Source organism: Protopterus annectens, chromosome 3.part0 (assembly GCF_019279795.1).
Source record: "Protopterus annectens isolate FY-2018-M chromosome 3.part0, PAN1.0, whole genome shotgun sequence".
Lineage (NCBI taxonomy): Eukaryota > Metazoa > Chordata > Ceratodontiformes > Protopteridae > Protopterus > Protopterus annectens.
In genome coordinates, this window is record NC_056731.1 from 447,445,905 (window position 1) to 447,464,629 (window position 18,725).

The 18,725-nt window shown below is 41.6% G+C and overlaps 1 protein-coding gene across 2 annotated transcripts in view; it reads left to right on the forward strand.

The window, feature by feature from the left end:
- Nucleotides 1-18,725, forward strand: part of CUL1 (cullin 1) — a 3,347,782-nt gene that overhangs the window by 1,281,029 nt on the left and 2,048,028 nt on the right. For both annotated transcript variants that reach the window (XM_044064870.1, XM_044064871.1), the window contains exon 9: nt 72-202. In XM_044064870.1, the coding sequence (XP_043920805.1) occupies nt 72-202 (131 nt within the window). The remainder of the gene's footprint in view (nt 1-71; nt 203-18,725) is intronic.

Consider the following 18,725-nt stretch of genomic DNA (forward strand, 5'->3'; position numbering starts at 1 on the left):
TTATCTTTTACATCTACAGATTGTATTTACTCTTCTGTTTATGAACTTTTACCTATGATGTTTATCTGCAGACTTGGGAAGAATGTACAATCTTGTTTCACGCATTCAGGATGGCCTTGGAGAGCTGAAAAAACTTCTAGAAACTCATATTCATAATCAAGGTTTAGCTGCTATTGAAAAGTGTGGAGAAGCTGCTTTAAATGTAAGTTCATTTTGTAGAAGTTTGAACTTTTTTTCTACATTAGATAATGTTACAGCTGAAGGTCCCTTTGCATGGGGATTAACATCTTAAAAGTGCTTCTTTTTAAAACTGCATGCATACCAGTTGTTTTAGTATAATTTCGCAGTAGCATTTTGTCTAATTGGCATAAAACACATACTGCTGATTGGAGGATCTTCCAATATTGGCAGCAGAACTCAAAACATAGCCCTCTTTAGCACTCTAATCAGTTAACTTAGTGTTGTAATCAGTAATGTCAATGTGGACTTCATCTGTGGAGTGCACAGTGTCTTAAAACAACAGGAGAAATCAGCAAAGTGAAAAGGGCAAACAAGTAGAAAAGCATAAGTTGTTGAGCCAGTGACATTAACCATGAACTGGAAAGAAATAAGGAGGTAGAGCAGACCTTCCAGAAGAAGAAGAGTAGCAAAAAAAGTGTCTAGCTGAGATAGGCCAAGCACTAAATGGACATGCAGCAGCAAACCAGCATGTCATGCATGAAAATGTCGAATTGAAAGCCTGCCTGGAATCAGCTGAGGCAAGACTGGAGGGCAGAAGCAGGGTTAACAAATCTTGAGGTTAGGTCCATAAGAATGGCAAGATTGTATGTCTTCCTGAGAAATATGAAGGAACAAATTGTAAAAATGCAGTTAACAGAACTGCTCCATAAAAGGAGTAATAACTCAGAAGAAGAACTGAAATCAGAGTGCACCACTCTGTGTGTAGACCTATGAATGGTGAAAAAGTGAAATCCACACCTGTCATTGTCAAGTTCAGTGGCAGCAAGGTATGAAACTGTTAGATGGTAAATAGAGTATGCATTGATCAGGACTGATCTGTGGGAGCAAGAGTATGCATTGATCAGGACTGATCTGTGGGAGCAAGGAAGAGAAGAAGAGTCTTTGTGCTGGCTCTATGGTTTTTCAGATGGTAAACTCTTTATTTGGCAGCCTTGAAAATATTTATTTGGGTAAGCTATGCACCTTTGTAGATCCAGAGGCAGTAGGAGGAAGGCTAAAGAAACAACAAGTCCTAGGGAGGAAAAATCAGAAATGCGGTCCATGACCAAGGTATAAAACAACAACTAAAGGAAAAAGTGTCCATAATACAGGAAGTCAGATGAAGGTCCAAATTGGAGTTGGTGAGAGAAGATAATTGAAAAGAAACAGGAAGGACTCAATAAAGTGGATAGCAAACTGTGAGTTATCTGACAGAAAGGATTACATAGACTGAAGCATGGTAGACTGGAGGATAACCAAGTGTTAATAAATTGATCCAACTATAGAAGATATCGGTTTCTTAAGGCTATTATTTTGTTATAACTGTAGAGGAAAGTAAATAACCCATGCCCCTCTGTGAACAGTAAGGTTGAAAGCTGAAGTCCTGATCTACTTCAAATTATGGACTATTATACCATGACCCCCCCAAAACGTGCATGCTGATTGGCCAGCGTGCACATTGTAAATCGAGTTATACTAATGGAAAAAGGTCCGGTCGCCCGGACTTTTTTCCATTAGTATAACTCTACTTTTAAAACACTGTCTCGCTGTGTTAAATGGGTTTAACATAGCGAGACAGCTTTAAAATAAGCAACGGAGATCTCCGTTGCTTATTTTAAAGCTGTCTCGCTATGCTAAACCCATTTAACATAGCGAGACAGGTTTTAAAAAAAAAGCAACGGAGAAAGCAAGATTTCCGTTGCTTTTTTTTCGCTATGTTAAATGGGTTTAACATAGCGAGACAGTTTTAAAATAAGCAACAGACATCTCCGTTGCTTATTTTAAAACTGTCTCGCTATGTTAAACCCATTTAACATAGCGAAACAGTAAAAAAAAAAGCAACGGAGATCTTGCTTTCTCCGTTGCTTTTGCCCACAGCTCTGATGTACTGCCGCGGATGCCAGACATCTGCGGAAGGGCAGTAAACAGGCATTATACTATGCCATTATTTAAGAAAAGTAATAGTTTCTTTTCTTAAATAATGTCATAGATAGCAATAACCCACTTCTGGGTGTGGGTAATGCTGTATTTACCCACGGTTGGCTTTGTTTGGTCCCTCGGGCTTCGCCCTCGGGACCAAACCACGCCAACCGTGGGTAAATCCAGCATTACCCACACCCAGGCGTGGGTTATTGCTATAATCATCTATTCCTTCACTTTATATTAAAAAAAAAAGGGGGAAGGCAAAATGTGAATGAAACAAAGGAAAGAACATACTGGCACTGTCAGTTAAACATTTTAAAGATAGCATAAATGGCTGTATAGAGTCAGCTTGGGTGGATATAACCCATACACAGGATTAGTATGATTAAGGGGAACCAATGAATGTTACAGCCCAAAAAGAAAGAAAACACATGGTTTTAAAGTTTCAGGCACTTGAATCTAAGATCAAATATTTGAAGGGGAGTAAAATGTAATCTGTAGCAGTGACACAGCAATGTAATCGAAGACACAAGATTGTATGAATAGGAGACGGGTCACCCTGGACAGAACTGTGAGAAAGGGCTGATACCCAGGGTACTAAGACACACACATGGGAAACCACTGAGCAGAAAAAACTCCTAGTAGTAAACTGGAAGGGACCTAGCAAGATGCAGTGCAGGCTTAGGAAGCAGAGCATAAATGATTTCTAGTGTGACTTAACCCTGTAGGGCAAATGGAGGTGACAAGAAAGGAACCCAACCGTTAAAAGCAGGCAAAGAGCACCAAAACCAGTGAGAAATAAGAAGGGGGAGGAGAATGAGTCAGCTTACAATCAACAAAGCTTCCCTCTTGGTTACCTTAACTAACAAAACAAAAATTTAACTTTTCACAAGTACTAAATTGCTAGTCCTCTGTCTAGATGAGAATCTAAAATTTGCACACACATCAAAAATATGGTGAAAAAATTACACCAAAAACTACATTCTATAAGAACCAAATCCTTCCTCTCAGACACTGTACAAAGACACATTGCCTCTTCTCTACCTTAATGCGTTCTGCACCCATCTTTAACATCCAAGTGACTTTGCTAAACAAACTTAAGCAATGTTAATACAAAATAGCACTATTCGCTTTCAACCTTCCAAATAGAACCCACCCGTGTGCTGCTCTCTTGTAAATATATAACCCTTCCAGGCTACTGTGTTCATCAGACAAATATTTATTACATGTGTCTAAACCCAACAGTTCTGCTGGCAAATCGCTAATCTCCCACTACCTCTCTTAATCCTGGAACTCCATCCCACTAGCAATATGGCAAGAACATCCCATCATTCGAATGGAGAGGTGATGGGGGGCCCGAATGGAGAGGTGATGGGGGGCCCGAATGGAGAGATAAGTCAGCAAGCAAGACAGGGTAATATTGCTGAAACTGAATTCATCCCGAAGTCTTGGTGAGTACCTTCATGAGGTGTAGACCCTGTTTTTCACAAAATCTCACCAAGATGACACTGATATAATACAGACTGTATTTATATAGCATTATATCATGGACAGAAGAACATTAAAAATGAAAAAAGATATCTGGGTGCACAAGACCCAGGATAAAAAAATGCCCAGTCCTGGTAAGCACACTGGCACCAGGACTGGAAAAGATGACAGTGTGGAATCCTCAAAATACGAAAACATTCCTGCAATGGGGACAGACTAGGCCCAGAGGGAGGATGGAGCCCCCTATTGTAGAAGTAGTAGTAGTCCACAAAAATCACAAAAACTGATAGGCCAAAGTAAAGCCATAAAGACCAATAAGTGGACTTTTTAGGGTAAGAAGGAAATTGTATTGTTACTATTATGCAAAAAGCCCAGAATTTCCAGACACAAGATATACAAAATGATTGAGAGAAATTGGAGGAACGAAAAATAATTCCACAAGAAAAACTATCAGAAGGTTCAAATAAAATTTTGTATTCGGTAATACAACAGATTTGTGAAAAACAGTTTATAGATCAAGAAACTTTGATCTGTTTAGAAAAAGAAGCATCTGAAGAAGTGCGAAAATATAAATAACAAAACCTGAAGATTTTTGGAAAGTATAAAAAAAAAAGGCATCCAGATATGGAAAATTTCACAATAAAAAATATCACAAAGAGGGGGAATATAGAAAAGATTAGTAAAGTAGAAGTTAAAAAAAATAGAAGTTGAAGTTATGGAGTGCTTGCAATGTGAAGGATTTGGTCTAGGTCTAGCACAGGTTACATCACAGCATAATGGAGCGAGTCCCCAAAGTAAGGAGAAGCACAGAAGATCAGGAGACATCTGAAGAAGAAATATGGGCACGGGAAAGAAAGAGATTTAATATGGTGTAATATTTATTTTATGCAAAGGAGAAAACAAAACTAGCCAGTACAAAAAGAGCAGCACCAAAGATATTTGAAGATAAGTACAGGCAAAAGGAATCCAGACATGGAAAACTTTACACTACAAAAAATAAGAAGACAAAGAGGTAAAGTAGAAAAGGAGGTCAGTAATGGAGAAGTTAAAGAAACAGAAACTGATGTTATGGAGTACCTGCGAAGTGTAGGATTCAGTGTGGAAAATCTAATTCAGAAAGCACCACAACAGGATAGAGCAATGGATATCCAAATTAAGGGGAAACCAGTGGAACAGAAAGCAGTTGGTCATGTGCCATATGAAAATATTTTGGAGCCTTCCACAGGAAACCGGGATAAATGTTCACTTGAAGCTGGGTAGCAAGGGAAGGAACAGGACTCATGACGCAGTCAATGTTGAGGAGTGATAGGCCAGTGAGTTCCCAATATGACAGAGCAACAGATGGCACAAGATGAAATTGAAGAGAATGTGCCACAGGAAGGTGCTATAGAACTTTCTACAGAATGCCCGCCGGAAATGGAAAACAAAAAATGTTCCCTCAGTTTAGAAAAAAATGAGGTAAGAGAAGAATTGCTTGATTTAATAAAGATAGACATATATTAAAATCAATGAAAGAAATAGACTGCAGAAGATCATTAAAACCCAAAAAGTGAGAAGTTTGATAAAACAAATGAATACAGTAATTAGGACTATCCATAGAGATCCATGTGACATAACAGAAGTAAAAAGGATATATTACTGTGTAGCTAAATTAATAACTGATAAAGTTCTACCACAAAAACACAGAGTAGTAAGGGAAAGGAAGTGGAGAAATCAAATACTATCATGGAAGTATTGAATAGAGAAAACTGTAAATCGGTTAATACCAGAAGTATTGCTGTTATAAGAATATAGATGAGGGAACAGATCAACAAAAAATCTAACAAAGGTAGACGTAATAAAAGCAATGCACAGTTTTATAACAGACCAGGATCTATCATGCACTATCACAAGTAAACTAAAAATCTCAGCACAGACGGAAAAACTTAGAAGATACACAGACAAATATAAAGGAAAAGTACAAAATAAGTAATTTATTGATGACCAAAAAAGTTTTACAGAGAATTGGGAAACGAGGTAAAAGGAATTGAAAGACCACCAGAAAAGAAGAAAGATACATTTTGGAGAAGTTTTATGAAGCTGTTGTGGAACACAACAAAGATGCTAAATGGATAGAAGTAAAAGAAAGAAAAAGAAGTTTAAAGGTGCATGATATGAAATGGGATGAAGTAATAGCCAGAGAGATTGAAACAAAGTTAAGAAAAGCCTCTAATTGGAAAACCCCAGACCCAGATGCAGTACCTAATTCTGGTTAACAGTATTAACGTCTTTGCATGAAGATTTAGCTGCGAGTAAGAACAATTTATATGCACACCCTGAAAAAGCACTATCCTGGCTAACAACAGGAAAAACAATGCTCCTACCTGAGTGAACCTGCAATTTACCTTAAAAACTGTAGACCAATAACTTACCTTCCAACGACGTATAAACGATACACTGGAAGTGATGCCGACAAAGTTTATAGTCATTTAGAAGAAATCTCAATTATGGCAGTAAAACAGAAGTGCAGTAAAGGAAAGCCATATGGGACAAGGATCATTTGTTAAATAAAGTCATAGTGGAGAACTGTAAAAAGGGGAAGAATCTAAGTATGACATGGATTGACTATAAAAAAGCATTTGATAGTATCTCATATTCATGGATAAAAGAGTGCATAAAAATGTATAAGACGTACCTTACACTGATCAACTACATTACAGTGACCATGAAACAGTGGCAGACCACTTTTCAATTAAGCTATGATAACGGACAAATTATTACTCCAGGGATAAACATTCAAAGGGGGATATTCCAGGGTGACTCTCTGTCACCACTGTTATTCTGTCTTGCCCTTAACCCATTAAGCTGTCTACTTTTACAGCTTAGGCCATGGCTGTAATTTAGCTCCTAGAAAACAAAGTGAAAAGACCAGCTGTACAGCTCATCAGATAAGGAACTGAAAGCACAACTGCAAGTTGTCCGAACATTTTCAGATGATATAAGAATGTCATTTGGTCTTGATAAATGTGCAAAAGCAACCTTTAAAGCAGGAAAACTGCAACAGCGAGGAAACATCAGTTTGGGACAAGAATGTGCTCTAAAAGACCTTGAGCAACAGGGAATGTATAAATATTTGGGAATTGATGAAAGATCAACATTAAAACATGAACAAATGCGAACAAAACTTAGGAATACTTTAGAAGACTTTAATTAATCTTGTAAACAGCGTTGACATCTAGGAACAAAATTCATACTATAAACCAGTTTGCTGCTCTTGTCCTAACTTACAGTTTTGGAGTGATTGGCCCCAAAACGTGTTGGATAGATAAGACTGGAAAACAAGAAGGATGCTTCATGCTTACCAAATGATTTATAAAAATCAGATCAGTGCATACCAGGATTGTATATTCCTTGTTCTGAAGGAGTGATGGGCCTCCTTGAAATTGATTATATGTATAGATCTGCAATTGTGGGACTGCACTCACATCTGCCGACTTCACAAGACCCAAATGTAGTGAAAGATTTGAAACATGCGGAGAATAAATCTAAAATAACTTCTCTGCTTAGTCTAGCAGAAGCATATCAACATCAAGCAGAAATGGATATCAAACAAGACGTAGATAAAAATCAGGTAGCAACTGAATGTGCCAAAATCAAAAGAAAGAATATAAGGTGAAGGACCAGATGAGCGGGCAAGAAATGTGGAAAATGCATAAATACAGTTGCAAGTATATGAAAACAACAAAGACTGTAGACCGGTCTGTCAGCAGTTAAATAAATGCATACAAATCAGTGCACCGAGCTGTAAAAAAACCTCATACGAGCCAAAAATGGTTAGCGCTTTCTTTTAATCCAATATTAAACTTCTTCAGACAGCACATACAGTTAATCACTTCCTTTAAATAAGACCTAAAAACATTTCATTGGCTAAGACAATTATTTAAAGTGGTTAAGACAATTACTTAGTGATACTTCCTTAAAAGCATTTTCAATGGAGAATTTGTCACTATTTATAAGAACATAAGACACCATCTCTACCATAATAAAGTTGAATTATAAGTACATATTTCTTAAACTTCCTTGTAGTTTAAAATCTACTAAATATTCACTTGTATAGTTATACTAAAAAAACCTTGCTAGTCGATCTTTATAATTTCTTTCTTTCTAAAGCCTTTAATTTTAACACTGCAGAAACTGAGGTACATTCATTTATACCTGGCCATGAATCTGCTTGCAGCTGAAGCTGCCATGTTAATTCCTTTAATTCTAGTTGCAGTCCCCATGGTTGTTTGTCATTTATAAGTACATGGTCAATGAAGAACTTATGGCTTGGAAACTACATAATATGTTTAGATAAGGCATTATATATGTTGAATTTTCTTATGGCATATTCATGCTCATCAATTCTTTTGGCTAATCTTTTTCCTCAGTTTTCCTATATAAAATGAGGTGCATGAACTGCAGTGTGCCAGGTAAACACTGCTTTAGAGTTACAACTGTACTTTCCTTTTACCTCATACTTATAATATCTTATAGTGAAATTATCTGTTTCTCTTATTTTGTTACACCTTGTACATGCACCACATTTAAACATTCCACCTTTATTATTATAGGCAATAGCTTGTCCTTTCTTTAACAAATCTTTAAAGCTCAAGCCTTTTTTATATACAATGACTGGTTTGTCGTCTACATGTTGTCTAACATAAGGGTCATCTAACAAGATGGTCTTTAACTTTGTTATTGCTTTAAGAGAGTTTGATTTATATAAGCAATTAATCAATTAATTAATCTATATGTGTATATAAACAGGGGAATGTTTGACTTTTATCTGATGAAGTTGCTTGGTCAACGAAAACGTGGAGATATATGTGGCGTTAATAAAAGGTTTTCCTGTGCAAGTTCCTTTTTTCTCGAAGGTGGTGTTTTCAGCTCTAGTCGAGCCTTGTTGTACCTCATTGTGAGTTTGGCTGCCGTACCCCTTGGTGGATTTTCCTGGTCTGCTTGCTGCTTCTTGTTGTGGAGAGTTAGTTTTTCAACGTTTCTTTCGTATTGGTTTGTTATGGAGGCAGGCTTGGGGCAAACCGCTACTGGCGTTTCAGAAGAAGGTGTTCAGTTAGCTCTTACTGACACACGCCAACTCACGGGACAACTCACTCAACTGGTTAACTTGCTCACCCCGTTGGGACAAGGTCTGCAATCTGTACTTGTTGAACAACGTGAAATTCTCAAAGTTCTTACTACGAGGACCATGGGTTTTTCTGCACAGGATTGTCCGAAAGGACTGGGTCGTTCTTCCGATGTACAAGACAGTACGGACTCTACGAATTTTTTCAACACTCCAACTGTTCTTCGGGATTTTGCCGAGGGTACTCCTATTGTTCCTGGCCACAATGACAATGCTTCCACAGCACCTCCTGTTTCTACTTTTAAGGAATGGGTTAATTGCAAACCCATTTTTCAGTTTGCTGAACGCCATGAGAGTAATCCTGATGGGACTTCTTCATTTTCTGACAGTATGCGGTCTCTTGAACATGCCTTATACAGGTACAAGACCTTAGAACTTGATAACTTATATTTGAATGAATGTCTTCACAAGCACATTGTTCCAAAAGGTTTACGGGTACATAAATTCCCGAACAATGTCATTAAAGGCAGTGACTTTCATTTAGAATTGATTAAAATATTTGACGAATGTGGTTTTGGCATTAAGGCCATTATTAAGAGAAATGATACTGAAATTAAGGTCTTACAAAAAGACATTTTTAAATTTAATGAAAATGTTACTTCTGATTTGTTGTTCACTATGGATGTTGAAAAACAAAAATACTATGATCTTAGGTAGCAAATAGACAAACAATGTGATATTGTTTTGAACCGCAGATATAGGAAACTCAATAGGGACATCAAGGAATATCAGGAGGGCAGGCAGTATCCTAATCCACTCCAGGTCAGGGGCGGTTTTTCCTTTCAGCATGCCCCCAGAGATTTTCCTACTGGTAATGAAACTCAGTCCCCTGTTCAGGAACACCTTCCCCCTTTATCACCCTACCATCCTACTGATGAGGTTAGTGATGATTTTTTACCCAGGAGATCAGAACGCCTCCGCAAGCAATCATACCATCAGCAGTCGATCCATCCATATGTGGGTCCCCAACCCCCTCGGCAGGTGGGAGGGGGGCAACCCAGAGGGTGGAGGAGGAACAAACAACAGGACTGGTAACCTCTGGTCCTATTGATGTGACTGCTATTGGAGATTATTTTATGTATACACTGAATGGTTATCATATATACAATTATAGTGACTCAGTTATTTCAGAGACTTGGTTTTCTTTGTTTACAAAGGGTTTCAAATTTGTACCCAGTAGGGGCAGTAATTTAGTTAATACTATATTGGATGTTAAATTATTTATACGTAAACTTAATTTACATCATTTGTTTGGTTCTAACATCATGGGCCGGGATATTATGCTTAAGAAATCCAGTACCTATAATCCCTCCCTGCATCCGCAACTGAGGAAAAAACTGAGAAAAAAATCTGTGGTTAAAGCTGAGTTAGGGCAGCTCGAATTGTTTCTAAAATGGAAGACTTCATTCATGAATGCAATACATTACGACTTGTGTTCATTTAACGAGTCTACCCAGTAGACCTACTAGATGATTTAGTTCAAGAAGTACAAAGTAAAAGAATTAGTTTTTTTAAACCCATTTTAAGTAGCAATGATCAAATTATTAGTTTAGCAACAGAGGAAGAAACTTCCCTTTTTCCTATGCAAGATAGAAATGAGAGTAATGTGACACACACTGTCAAAAAACAGACTATACAAAAGCTTTAGTTACTACTTTGTGTGGATCACAAGTTCTTAATTTCCATATTGTAGAAAAACTGGACCATCTTGTTAGATGACCCTTATGTTAGACAAACATGTAGATGACAAGCCAGTCATTGTATATAAAAAAGGCTTGAGCTTTAAAGATTTGTTAAAGAAAGGACAAGCTATTTCCTGTAATAGTAAAGGTGGAAACGTTTAAATGTGGTGCATGTACAAGGTGTAACAAAATAAGAGAAACAGATAATTTCACTGTAAGATATTATAAGTATGAGGTAAAAGGAAAGTGCAGTTGTAACTCTAAAGCAGTGGTCTACCTGGCACATTGCAGTTCATGACCACATTTTGTATAGGAAAACAGAGAGAAAAATTAGCCAAAGAATTTATGAGCATGTATATGCCATAAGAAAATTGAACATAAATAATGCCTTATCTAAACATATTATGTAATTTCCAAGCCATAAGTTCTACTTTATTGTCATTGACTATGTACTTTACAAATAAACAACCATGGGACTGCAACTAGAATTAAAGGAATTAAAATGGCAGCTTCAGCTGCAAGCAGACTCATGGCCAGGTATAAATGAACGTACCTCAGTTTCTGCAGTGTTAAAATTAAAGGCTTTAGAAAGAAAGAAATTATAAAGATCGAATAGCAATTTTTTTTAGTATAACTATATGAGTAAATAGTAGATTTTAAACTGCAAGGAAGTTTAAGAAATGTGTACTTATGTGTTGTATATGTATTTATAATTCAACTTTATTATGGTAGAGATGGTGTCTTGTGTTCTTATAAATAGTGACAAATTCTCCATTGAAAATGCTTTTAAGGAAGTATCACTAAATAATTGTCTTAGCCAATTAAATGTTTTTAGGTGTTATTCAAAGGAAGTGATGAACTGTATGTGTTGTCTGAAGAAGTTTAACATTGGATTAAATGAATGGGAGACTGAAACTTGGTGACTAGAAGATGGGATGTGGACAAGGGCCCAGAAGAATCAGTGTGGACAAAGAGGGTAGATTCCCAAGACAATATATGAAGAACTCCCTGGACAAAATAATCAGTACACCAACCAGGGGTGCAATCATACTGGATCTGGTCCTCACGAATATGGGAGAGTGCTGCACACCCCCTACTGTAATGCCTTCCCTGGTAAGGTCAGACCACAAAATGGTCTCCTTTGAAGTAAAAATAAAACCTGGACACCCAGATAAACCGAGAATATTTAGGAACTATTTTAAGGCTATCCACCTACTATTATGTGAGAACCTGACAAAATTTCAATCTCCCATAAACCCTGAGAACACTTCTGCCTATGCAGAACTGTTCGTAGAAACCCTGTACAAGCATGTTAATAGCTGCATAGAGGCAGCTGTAACCACCAGGAATAAGTACAGAAGTAACTCAAAAAACAAGCCACCCTGGTGGAATCACAAAAGCAATCGGATGTATAACAGGAGGAAGAAAATCATGGCAAAAATTAGGAGGTGGAGCACCCAGCAGGATAAAAGCACTCTCATCAAACTAAACCAACAACTCTGAGGGCAAATAGTCTACTGAAGCCAAATTTGAGGCATGTTTGGCCTCCCAGGCCAAGGACAATAACAAAGCATTCTTTAGCTATGTCCGCAACCTCAAAGGCAATACAGAATTGTGTGCAGAGCTCATTTAAATGGAGCCACCTATATTGAGCCAGAAGATATAGCAAACCTTTTGGCTGATAAATTCATCTCCAGCATTACTCCTCTCTCCCCCTCAACCTTCCCTCAGGAGATATCAAATATAACTCCCCCTAGTATCACTAGGGAACAGGTCCTTAATGCTCTTGCGAAGACTAAGAACACTGCATTAATGAGCCCAGACAGTATCCCAGGATGCCTTCTATATAGTATGAAACATGGCCTATCTGGGCCTCTGGAATTACTATTTAACTGTAGCCTCCAAACAGGCTTCATGCCTCATGAATGGAGAAAGACAACAGTAATCCCTCTGCACAAAGGTGAGCCATCTACAGACCCTGGGAACTACAGACCATAAGTCTCGCTAGCCTTGTATGTAAAGCCATGGAAAGAATTGTCATGCAGATGATCAGTAGACATATAGTAAACCTCCAGACAGTGGACCGAACCCAGTTTGGTTTAGTCATGGGCAGATCAAGCCTTCTCAACCTGGCGGACTTCTTTGAGAAGATCACCAAAGCAATGGATGAGGGCAGAATTGTTCACACTGCCTACCTTGACCTGGCCAAGGTATTTGACACAATACCCCACTCGGGCATTGCCAACATACATGAGAGGTTAGGTACAAACCCATATGTCACCCGGTGGATAGCCAGCTGGCTCGCAGACTGGACCCAGGAAGTTAGAATTAGAACTTTGGAACAAAGAGGCCAGTCACAAGTAGAGTCCCTCAGGGATCAGTCCTTGGACCGCTCCTTTTCTGGCTTTTACTTCTCAGAAGTCAAGGCCAATGTCAAGTGGTCTCTGGCTGACTAAATTTGCAGATTGCGAATTAGGAGCCATCATTGAATCTCACACTGACACACATGTTCTCCAGGAGGGGATGACACAGACAAACAATTGGTGTCAGACCCATAGATTAAACTGAAATGCATAATAGTATCCTTTGGGAAGTCATCCATCCCTGGTAACTATCATATTGACAACACACCCCTTAGTGTTGACCCAGTTGTCAGGGACTTAAGGACACACACAGATAGTAATCTAACATTTGATCATCACGTGTCTACAGTGGTAAGGAATTCATTCTGTGTTGCAGAACTTATAAACAAAGGTATGGCATCCAAGTCCAAGGAAGTCATTGTTCCACTGTATTTGGCATTCATCAGACCTGTCATTGAGTACAATGCCCCCTTTGGTATGTACCTAACCAGGCATATCCAACAACTTGGAATGTCCTCATATATGTCCTGTGCAGACCGCCTCAAGGCTGTATCCCTGTATGCTGTCACCTACAGTCTTTTGAGGGGAGATCTATGCCTGGCATACAGGGCATTGTCAGACCCTACTCTGATGGACCTCCTGCATGTCCACCACACTAACAGCACCAGAATTACCCATTCTAAAGACTTAAACCTTGCCTGTGATATAAATAAGACCTGCTGGAGAGATAGGTATGTATCCAGGAGACTAACCCATCTATGGAATAGGCTCCCCATCCATGTGAAGCAGTTTTCCTCCCTAACCCAATACAAGCGCAACTTGGACAATTGGATGAGAAACCGGAAATTCATCCCTGGTTTGGCACCTATGTCTCTAATGCAAACAGGTAACTTGTAAATGGTTCATCTCCCAGACCCCTGCTTACAATTTTCAAGGGTATCAGAACTTGTCAGAGGTTTGGGATGCATGGCTAGGCTTAAAAAGGCCCTTGTGGTAGTTAGCCTGGTAAATGCCTATGAACCTGAGAGCCTATGTTCAGGGCCTCAAACATCTACCCTACACAGATAAGCTTAAAGCCCTGTCCCTCTACTCAGTCTCTTACAGACTCCTTAGAGGTGACCTCTGTGTGGCATGCAAATCAATCTCAGACCCCACTCTGATGGGACTGTTGCATATTAGCAAGTCAAGCTCCACTCGAGTAACCTGCACGTGAGACCTCAGCCTGGTCTGTGACAGCAATGGGACTTGTTGGCGGGACAGATTTGTGTCCCAGAGACTCCCCCTTTTATGGAATAGACTCCCTCTCCACGTAAAGCAGAGTACCTCATTAAGCCTTTTTAAGCGCAACCTGGATAACTTGATGGGGAACAGAAAATACACCCCTGGGATTCCACCTATGTCCCTGCTGGACAGTGGCATAGGGTGCTGACTTGTTGGAACATGGGCTAAATTTTTGGATAGTTTTGTAAGGGCCTCAGGGCCAGTAGCCAAGTGACTTCCTATGATCCTCTGTTGACTGGGGTGATGTGGCTAATAGGAGAATGTAGAACTAGGGACAGTGAATATACATATTTGGACAGACAAATAGGTGTGGTCAGGGGTAGATAAGGACTATATTAAAGTAGAGCACAATCATAAAGTAGAAGTGAAGTATGACCCCCTAATTGTATAGGATCATGTGCTAGTAAGCATAAACATAAATCTGGTTGAACAAGAGACTCCCTAAGCAGTGGTGATTCCCAGAATATTGGCTAGATCAAAATGTAGAAGGCATACGTTAAAGCACCTCTTGGGGTTTGGAAGGAGGAAAATGGAAGAATGGGAGCATATTGAAGTAAAATTAATGGAACAAATACAAAAAAAGTTTAAGAAGAAAAGAGGGAGAGAGGAAGAGAATCTGGAAGGCAGTGGCAGATCAGTTGAAAGTCTCATGTTGCAAAAATTTAATTTTCTTAAGTATTTTAGCATAAAGTATTTTGTTTCTGTATTGAAGCTCTGTAAGCTGTAATGTCTAACAGTTGCCTGAAATTGAGTGCAACTATTCAGTGTTTTATTGAGAACTTATTGGAGTGTTTGCTGTATATCGAATACAGGGGTAGTTAAGCATGAGCAATGTTGAATTCTTAAGCCAATTGCAAATGTGAGTGGAAAGCTAATAAGTTATGACGGTGCTATAAGTGTGATAATGATTGATACTGAAGATGCTGGTCATATGGAAATGGATGCAATTTTAGAAAATAAATATTAAGAGGGAAAATGCACGAGGCTAAATGTTAATTTCAAAATGTAAGGTTGTTGAATGTAATTCTTTAAAGTCTTTGTAAGAATAAGGACATATGAGATCTGGCAGCTTTGGTAGGTGGAACATAGTGTAAGGCTTTGTGTGGTGGTGATGTAAGTGAAGAGGTGAATGAGGAGTAGTTGATGCCAGTTGGGCTAAATTTGGTTTACTAGCCAAGACCAGAAAGGAAGATCTTGAAATTGAAAATGTTTCATTGTTGATGCTGTTAAACATATAAGGAATGATAAAATGGTGCATGAGACCTGACTCTGTTTTTGGATTTGCTGATGGGTACAGTCAGTAAAATACCTGGCACTAGCAGTGGAACGAGGGACTGACTAGTGAGTGTTTTGAAATGATTAGATGTTCTTCGTGTTCCAGTCATTACATTTGGGTTATCTGTTTGCTGGTAGCCCTCAGTCAGCCTGATTAACAAAGTCTTGGGTCCTGCGTCGGTTGCTGTCCCTTCTTCCACGACGTCAGGTCATCAGGGGTATAAAACATGCAGCTGACGCCATTACATCAGTCTTTCTTGCCGTGCGGTGCCCGAAGCAGAAGCAGTTCGCAAGTGCCAGTTGGCCGACTCCTGAAATTTTCGATCTGGAGTAGGGACTTCATTTGTCAGCAACCTGTGGGTCTTGGATCCGATATCGGATCCGAGCCGGCAACTATTTATACAGCTATGGATCTGAGCTCCTAGCTCCTCCCCTCACCCATAATCCCCTGCCAACCCCAATTGACCTCAGATCTAGTTTGCCCCTCTTAGAAGAGACAGCTGGATTTCAGAGCTCCTGGCGACTTTCAGATAAGTCTTAAGAAAATCTTGTTAAAGTAGAAAATCTTTCTTTTCTTAAATAGTGTGTGCGTTTAGGATCCCCTTTTGTTAATTTTATTCTTTTTTTAGTGTATTTCCTCCCCTCGCTGGTGGTAGTGTGTGTGTGTGTTGCTTGTGTTTTTGGGGCCTGGTGTGTTTGTGTAGTTTTCCTTTATTGAAAAATGTCGGAGGCCCCAAAGCCCATTTTTTCTAAGTGCACCGAGTGTGGCCATAAGCTTTCACTGGTGGATGGCCACACTCTGTGTGTTCGGTGCCTTGGGGTTGAACACCTGTCCTCAGGATGCACGATTTGTGCAGGGTTCAACCCCAGGACACTGAAAGAGCGGAGGTCGAAGTTGGTCCTGGTGGGACTTTTGCCCCCGGAGTCGGCTTCGGCCTCCGCTACTCCCGTGGCACCTCCCCAGCCTGTGGTGGTGGCCAGTCCTGCCCCCCTTCCGGCCGGGATTCAAACTCCCACTAAAGCGCCGGAGGATAGGGAGGCCAGGAGGGAGAAGCACCACAAGCAGCGGGCCGAGGCCTCTGCTTCGGACCCCCCAGCTAAGCGGGCTTCTCCCTCCATGGCTTCTAGGTCTCCTCCTCCTCGGCTCCGATCACCTTGCTTCTCGCCGGGACCGGAGGAGGAGGAGAACCGATCTCCGTCGAGGTCATCGAGGCGGCACTCCAGGCCTGCCTCGGTGGCCTCGTCGAGATCCACCTACAGCCTGTCTGCTGCAGACTTGGACCGGATGATGAGAAGGTTCATCCAGGCCCAGCTGCAGATGGGAGTGCTCCTGCCTCCCCCCCCCCCCTTTGGGGGGGAGCTCGACACCCTTTTTTGCTCCGATAGCTCCTTCTCCAACCCGCTTCCTGGGTTCGGAACGCTTGGAGCTGGGCAGCGTTGGAGCTGGGGGTGGGTCGGTGCCGACAGTACTGGGTACTTCAGATCCGACCCTGCCCTCGAGTCTATCGGTTCCATCGTCGGATCTGACCTCTCGGAGCTGTGGCCCGAGCTTCGGATCCAAGGGATTCAGTGTACCTTCGGCTCCGTCCAGGTCGGAGCGCACTGGTCCCTCGGATCCGACGGTCTCGGCGCCGGTTCCGATCCCTTCATCGGATCCGAGTGGGAGCCGGCTCTCGGAGCCCAGGGAGAGCAGCTCCCCCTCGGCCTTCGATGTAGTGGAGAGGGCTCTGTCGAGAGCATCCAGACCCCCGGCCCTTGTCTCGGTTCCGCCCTGCAATCCCTCTCTGCTGGGTCAGGCTTCCATCACCCGGCCACAGGGACAGCCTGCTTCGATGTCCCAGGTTGTTCCTTTGGAACAGGACATTGCTGGCGAGACCTCCTCGGACAGCCCCCCGAGGAAGTGCCTCGCAAGCATAAGTGTAAGAGGAGGCACGTGGACTCCCCCAAGTCCTTAACGAGTCCGTGTTCCTGGAGGCATTTGAAGCAGGTCCGTGTACCTCTTGGGTGTTCCCTCCGGCCGACTCCCTGGTGGACCTTGTGACCACCAGGGCATGGAAGGAGCCGGACACTGTGGAGCCTATTCCCAACCGCCCAGATAGGATTTTGAGCCCCCCCCCCCTGCAGACTGGCCCCACTGGAGCAAGGTTCCCCCTGTAGATGCCATGTTGATGGCGGCAGCCACTAAGAGGGAACTAGCTCAGGAGAGCCCCTCGGCCCATCCTCCGAACAAGGAGTCTCGCTTGATGGATCGCCTTGGAAAGTGGGTATTCAGTTCAGCGACCTTCTCCGTTAGGTCTCTGAACTACATGGCACATGTCATCAGGATGCAGTGTGATCTTATTTAAGAATACGCTGCTTCGCCCCCGGAGTCCATGTCGGCGGAGGACAAGCAATTGTACTCCACTCGTATGGCCACTCTGAGATCTGTTTCTAATAACTCTATGCGGCTATTGTCTCACGCAACTGAGGGAGCCGCTAGAGCTAGCGGAGTGGGCCTAGTTATGAGACGCCAGGCCTGGCTCCGACATTGTGACTTCGCGGAGCCCTTTAAGGCGTCCTTTGTGAATGCCCCCTTTCCTTTGATGGTTCTGCTTTGTTTGGCAAGACCATTCACGAGACACTTGTCCAGAGCGAGAAGGACGGGAAGACGTTGTCTGGCATCGGAGTCCGCTTCTCTGCTCCCCAGAGGTCCTTTTCCAAGAACCAAAAGGGACAGAAGAAGATGTGGTTCCGGAAATCGCAACATTCCCAACCTGCTCCGGGACAACCAGTCCTTCCGTGGCAGAGGAGGACAGGGAGGACGCCGCCCTAGAGGCAGAGGGGCACCGAGAAATTTTGGGTCCAGAGAATCCTTCTCTGATCGGCCCACGCAACAGCCCTGAAGGGTTGCCCGACTGCTCCACTCTGGAAGCAGTCGGGGGGAGTTTCTCGAGGCATCTGGCGGCATGGGAGTCCATTACGTCAGACCACTGGGTGCTTCGGATTATATCCAGAGGTTACAAAATCCCTATGCTTCATGTTACCAGACTCAAGAACCTCCCCGATGTACCACCCAATCAGAGAGAGGCTGCAGCCGCGGAAATCCAGCAGCTGCTAGAAAAAAGGGCCATCCAACCCGTCCCCCCAGACCAGCTCGGATTAGGATTTTACTCCAGGTTCTTTCTGGTGCCAAAAAAAGATGGGGGACCTGAGACCAATTCTAGACCTCTCCCTCTTGAACCTGTCTGTAACCAAGGAGAAATTCCTAATGGTCACTCTTCAATCCATTCTCCCCCTGTTGCGGGAGAATGACTGGATGTGCTCAATCGACCTCAAGGATGCGTACTACCA